This window comes from Pipistrellus hanaki (assembly GCF_964339955.1).
Source record: "Pipistrellus hanaki genome assembly, chromosome: 13".
Lineage (NCBI taxonomy): Eukaryota > Metazoa > Chordata > Mammalia > Chiroptera > Vespertilionidae > Pipistrellus > Pipistrellus hanaki.
In genome coordinates this window covers 23,453,947-23,460,343 of record NC_140515.1, presented here as the reverse complement: position 1 = coordinate 23,460,343, position 6,397 = coordinate 23,453,947, and the positions used below count along the sequence as shown (strand labels likewise).

The following is a 6,397-nucleotide window of genomic DNA, read 5'->3' as shown; positions in this document are numbered from 1 at the left end:
CGTGCCCCTCACCCGCACCGGCCAATGGGCGCGGCGCGCGGAGCCAGGCCGGCCAATGGGCGCGCCCCTCGGCTCGGGGGGGCGGGAGGCCCGGGACGGGGCGGGCCGGGCTCCCAGCCCCCTTCCCCTCCCCCGTCTCCCGCGCGGCTGAGTGCTCGGCGCCCCCCTTAGGTCGCCGCGGCGGTCCTTCTGTCCGCCTCCGGGAGGTGGGAGGGGGGGTGGGGGGGTAAGCACAGCCGTTCCCGGGGGTTCCGGACGGCCCCCGTCCTTTCTGCCCCCTCCAGGCCCGGGTCTTACCGCCCCCTCCTCCTCCCCTCGGGTCCTGCTGACCTTAGCGCCTCCGCCCCTCCCCCAGCCCCGCGGCGGGGCCCTTTCCCGCCTCCGGCCCCGGACCACTCTGCCCGCCGACCAGGGTCCCTCCGCCCGCGGACCGGGGTCCCTGCGCCCCGTTAGCGAGTGAAGAGCCCTGCCCGCGCCCGCTCCCGGTGCCGTCCCCACGCGCGGGGAGGCCCGCAGCGCAGCCTCCCCCCGGTACCGCACCAGGTGACCCCCCCTTTAACTCCTTACCTCGGAGCAGCCTGGGCCTCCGCTCGCAGCGGCCCCTGAGCCCCTGCGCCTACAGCTCTGACCTCAGCTGACGGCTGCGCCCACAACCCCCTCCTGGCTCCCCGCGCGGGCCCCCTACCGAGATGCCTTGGTCTCTTTTGCCACGTCGCCAGACTTTCCCATGAAATTCGCCTTTTCTGCTTAGAACCACTCTCTTCACCATGTTTCTGCCATTCAGATCCGTTTTCTAAGTCCGCACGTGTATCTTTTGATGTCCTGGATGGGCTGTTAGCGGGGAGCTGGCCACCTGGACACTTTGTTTCCCAAAGGGTGTGATACATGTGAGTATCCACGGTGCCCTGGCTGCAGACCTACAATGTGTCAGCCCCTTGCCCGGGTGCGGTGCGGGCTGGAGGTCCAGAGCTGCGCCCTGCGGAGGGATTCAGTGAGATGGGCGGGCCCTGGGGAGCTGGCCGCACCTGAGCTCCATCTGGGCTGGAGATGGGCCCCAGAGTCACCCAGAGAAATGGAGGGAGCACTGAGGGGGGCAGTGGGCCGTGCTGTGGCCCCAGACGGCAGGTTATCCAGGCGGCAGGTTATCCAGGCAGCCTCTCGGGCCTGGCTGCTCAGCCACAGACTCGGACCCTTTCCAGGGGCCCTGCTTTCATTCTCTCTTTTCCAGCCTGTTTTTGTAGGGTTCGTGCCTATATCACCAAACTCTCTTCCTGGGTCTTAGTTTTCATTTCATTTTCCTTGATTATCTAATAGTTGTCTCTCTTCTCAGAGATAATGAAGTGACAACTTCATTCAAGCCCTCAGCAAACACAGCTCAGCAAGAGTGAAGACTTTCGAGTCAGATCTCTGCTGCTGCCTGGCTTACCCTCCGCCTCTCAGTTCTCCATCTGGAAGAGGTGATGATGAACATGGAGGCGAGGTCCAGTAGGCTTCGGGATACATATAAAGAGCTAGAGTTCGATAAATCATCATATTGCAGCTAATCTAATTGATCAGTTATTATACTTCAGGCACTGTTCTAAGTGCTTTATTTGTATTATCTCTAAGTCCTAACAGCATCAGAGGAAGATCCCCGTTTTGTGTAGCGAATTGAGGCACAGACTAAGGGACTATGTGGGGGGTGGGGGGAAGAAGTAGTTATAGCAAAGCCCATCCATGTTGAACCGTTAAGTTCTTTTGTGATCGTGAGATGATGCATAGAAAGCACGTACAAGTGCCCCATACAGGAAAGCTTTTCGTTAATTTTAGGGTTGTTTGTCGCAAAATGCTTACCTAGACTTTTGTTGTGATAACAAAGTTCAGCTTTCAACAAGGCATATTAAATTCTGTTATTTTTAGAAGTCCGGTCACCGTTCACTGACTCCGAAATAAATGCAAGGCGCTGCGTGATTGCAATCATATTATGGTGCAGCTCACGTTTAGTCCATCACTTCCATCAGGACTTAAAAAAGATGGCGGTGACAGCGGGGAGGGGTTTGGGTGGGGGGGATGGCGCCGACTCCCAGCACTAGCTTCACCGGGAGGCCCGAGTCCCCGCCGCCACGTGGGAGGTGCCGCCCCCTGGCACCGCCCCGCCCCCGGAGCCAAGACGCCTGCGCGAGCTCCCCAGCCGGGCTCAGCCTCACGGAGCACGCGCGCTCGGCCGCATTCTATTGGCGAATCCCCGCGCCGTGCCGTGCTCTGATTGGTGGGTCCGGAGCTCCGCGCTGGGCTCCTGAGGACCTGCCCGCCTGGAGCAGGGTCCGGGCCGCGATGGCGCGGTGAGCTCGACCGCTGGGCTCCGCAAGGGCAGGCAGGACGACCTCGCCGCCACCCGGGCACTTCGGTCCAGGGGCTTAAGGCAGCTCCCGTTCGGTCCTCGCTGGGCATGTTTTCGAGGGCCCAGGTGAGGCGGGTTCTGCAGTGGGTGCCCGGAAAGGAGCGACTCGGCGTCTACAGGTTTCTGCCCTTCTTTTTTGTCCTGGGAGGAACGATGGAGTGGATCATGATTAAAGTGCGCGTGGGCCAGGAGACCTTCTGTAAGTGGGGGTGCGGCAGCCTCCGTTTCGTTTCAGGAAGGCAGGAGGTGGCCTCGGGCCTTTTTTCCTGGGAGATCGCCATGCCCAGGTTGCAGACCGCTCCTTAACTCGGCGCTGAACTGTTTCTTTCTGCGTCGGGAGGGCAAGTGCGATTCCATCCTCTGGGCCCTGGAGACCCACCCGGGCTCACCGGGTCTCCTGTAAGCGGGGCAACAAAGGCACTTGGGCGTCCAACCCCGAGACCTTGCTCTCACGTCCACTCAGGACGCCCCCTCTCCAGCCCGCTGGGGACATTGTGTGGCCGCCGGGATAGACTTGCTCTCTACACGGGTGGGAACGTGGGGATTGATGGAAACCCCTGCTGACTGGCCGGTCCTCTCTGGGCTCTGTAGTCCAAACCCTGGAGGGAGCTGGTCTGCCCGCTTAGCTAATTACCAGTTTTTACAGGCAGGTCATTGGCACCAGGGCCCAGCACTGGGAACGGACTGCCGGGCGCTGCTTTGCTGAGCATTATAGCTCCGCACAGGGTGGTTCGTCTCCTGACTTCACGGGAGCAGCGCCAGTGGGTGGCAGAAGTTGTGTGGGGAAGGCAGGGAAGTGAGGGAGGCGAGTGTTTTATCCCTAAGGGGACAGGGGTGTTGCCTGGGACAGGATAGGGTCAAGGAGCCGGAGCTAGATGCAGTTTTCAGTGACTGAAAAGCAGGTGATGGAGAACAGGCACTAGTATAGAGAAGAAAGTGGTAAATGGCACAAGCCCTGAAGGAAGAGGGTGGCGAATGGAAACTGACCTCAACTCCCCACCCCAACTTCCAACTTCCGGGTGTGGTAGAGGGAGCAGCAGAGCCACAGCTCGGGAAGTGCCCTTGGGGGGGGGCCACGTTTTAGTTAAGAAGGATGATTTCAGAGAGATGAGAAATTGTGGGGAATACGGAAGTGAGGGAAGTCTTAAAATCCTAAATTATTGCTAAGAGGTATGCTAGGATATGATCCTGTCTTTGATAATACTTTTTAAAATTCTCATCAGAGGATATTTTTCTCATTGATTTTTAGAGAGTGGAAAGGAGTGGGGAGGAAGAGAGAGAAATATCGCTATGACAGAGACACATTGGTTGGTTGCCTTCTGCAAGCACAGGGACCAGGGCCAGGGATTGAACCTGCATCCAGAGTACGTGCCCTTGACGGGAATCAAACCCCAGACCCTCCAATATGCAGGCCAACACTCTAACCCCTGAGCATACCAGCCAGAGTGAAGATACCAACTCTTACCCTGCTATTAAAATCTAGAACTTCATTGACATAGCCTCATTTAACTCGTGCTTTAAATTACTTTGGCATTGAATCCATGTTGAGCCCTAGCTGATTTGGCTCAGTGGATAGAAGGATCCCTGGTTCGATTCCAGTCAAGGGCACATAACTCTGTTGCAGGCTCCATCCTGGTCCTGGGAGGCAACCAATCATGTGTGTCTCTATCTCTCCCTGTCCCTTCCACTCTCTCTAAAAATAAATGGAAAAATATCTTGGGTGAGAATCTACAAAATAACCCCAAAAAACATTAATGTTGAGATTCAGATATAGTGCCCAACCTATATGACTGGTTAAATTACTTAGATCTTAATATTTTTAATTCCTCAGTTTCTTAAAAACCTAAGTAGAATTTTTGTTCAATACAGATGATGTCTACCGTAGAAAAGCCTCAGAAAGACAGTATCAGAAGGCTGGAAGAAGCATCGGAGACTGAACTTCAGCAGTCAATAAAGTGAATATGAAATTTTTCTAGTTTCAAATTCTTTTAAAAAGTACATTCATTAAAAAATACATTTGTGCTGGGTACTTTGTGAAGTGTATGATTGTCTGACCACTGTTCTGTACACTTGAAACTAATCCTAATAAGAGTAATAGACAAACTGACCATCACTGTAACACACAAGATGGCTGCTCCCATGTAGATACAAGATGGCCAGCAGAGGAGGGCAGTTGGGAGGGACCAAGCCTACTAGGGAGGGCAGTTGGGGGTGATCAAGCCTGCAGGGGAGGGCAGTTAGGGGTGACCAGGCTGGCAGTTGGTGGGACCCAGGCCTGCAGGGAGAGCAGTTGGGGGGGATCAGGCCTGCAGGGGAGGGTGGTTAGGGGGTGATCAGGCTGGCAGGCAGAAGCCATTAAGGGCAATCAGGAAGGCAGGCAGGTGAGCAGTTGGGAGCCAGCAGTCCTGGATTGAGAGAGGGGTGTCTGACTGCCTGTTTAGGCCTGATCCTACCTGGATATCCCTCGAGGGGTCCCAGATTGAAGAGGGTGCAGGCTGGGCTGAGGGACACCCCCCATGCATGAATTTCGTGTACCAGGCCTCTAGTACAAAATAATATTGAATATATTAGTAAACTGTGATTTCAAAAACACAAAAAGCTGGCGTAGCTCAGTGGTTGAGTGTTGACCTATGAACCAGGCGGTCAAAGATCAATTCCCCAGTCAGGGCACATGCCCGGGTTGCAGGCTTATTTTGCAGTGTGGGTGTTCGGGAGGCAGCCAGTGAGTGATTCTCTCTCATCATTGATGTTTCTCTCTCTCCCTCTCTGAAATCAATTAAAAAATATAAAAAAACACATTGCTAACATCCTAGCAAGTTCCTCCTTTTCTATGCATTTATGGATGGTGTTCTGCATTAGAGAATTTGAACATGCTTGGGGAAAAAACTGCATCCCATATTTTCTACTTCAGTGACATATCAACATATCTGTGCAGTCTACATTTGAGGGGAGAATTAAATTGGAAGCATAAAAAACATTCTTAGATACCTAGTTTGTGCTAGGCAGTTTAATCTGGAATTTGCATTCTCTAGTTGCGGGTAAATGGCACTTCTGTACATTTGGCAAGGAGAGGGATTAGGAGTTGTGTCTGATACAAAGACATCTGAGTCAGTTTAATTTCTGACCACCTTCAATAAAAGGTGAACTATTAACCATAGAGAGGCAGCTTTATATTTATAATTTCCATAGCTATTCCTTAGTTTTTTTAATTTTTTTAAATCTTTATTGTTCACATTATTACAAATGTTCATTTTTTCCCCCCTCCATTGCTCCCTTCCACCAGGTTCCCACCCTACCCTCTGCCCTTTCCCCACCCCCCATTGTCCTCATCCATAGGTGTACAGTTTATATTCAATCTCTTCCTGCACCCCCCCCCCCCCCACTCCCTTTTCCCTGAGAATCGGCAGTTCACTCCCCTTCCATACCTCTGATTCTATTATATTCATCAGTTAATATTGTTCATCAGATTTTTTTAAATTCCCTTGGTTTTTAGATTCACTTGTTGATAGTTACATATTTGTTGTTCATACTTTTTATCTTTATTTTCTTTCTTTTCCGAAAGAACCCCCTTCAGCAATTCATATAATTCTGGTTTGGTGGTGATGAACTCCTTTAGTTTTTTTTTTTTTTTTTATTAGTGAAGCTCTTTATCTGGCCTTCGATTCTGAGTGATAGCTTTGCTGGGTAGGTTCTTGCTATTCATCACCTTGAATATTTCTTGCCATTCCCGTCTGGCCTGCATGGTTTCTGTTGAGAAATCAGCTGACAATCGTATGGGTGCTCCTTTATAGGTAACTACCTGTTTTTTTCTTGCTGCTTTTAATATTCTTTGTCTTTTGCTCTTGGAATTTTAATTATGATGTTTCTTGGTGTGGTCCTTTTTGGGTTCCTTTTGTTTGGGGTTCTCTGCGCTTCCTGGACTTGTAAGTCTAATTCTTTCACCAAGTTGGGGAAGTTTTCTGTTACTATTTCTTTCAATATGTTTTTGGTATCTTGTTCTCTCTCATCTTCTGGGAC

The 6,397-nt window shown here is 52.1% G+C and overlaps 1 protein-coding gene across 1 annotated transcript; it reads left to right on the top strand.

The window, feature by feature from the left end:
• Positions 1-2,259: 2,259 nt before the first annotated feature.
• UQCC5 (ubiquinol-cytochrome c reductase complex assembly factor 5) lies at positions 2,260-4,408 on the top strand. Its single transcript, XM_084903137.1, has 2 exons — positions 2,260-2,579; positions 4,250-4,408. Exons 1-2 carry the CDS (start codon positions 2,429-2,431, stop codon positions 4,315-4,317), a joined length of 219 nt encoding a protein of 72 aa, XP_084759263.1. The 5' UTR covers positions 2,260-2,428; the 3' UTR covers positions 4,318-4,408.
• Positions 4,409-6,397: the final 1,989 nt, after the last annotated feature.

Bases quoted from the DNA above. Each gene is read 5' to 3' on its own strand.
- UQCC5 (XM_084903137.1), top strand. From the start codon at position 2,429: ATGTTTTCGAGGGCCCAGGTGAGGCGGGTTCTGCAGTGGGTGCCCGGA. The intron at 2,580-4,249 runs GTAAGTGGGGGT...TGTTCAATACAG, and splicing joins CGTGGGCCAGGAGACCTTCT to ATGATGTCTACCGTAGAAAA.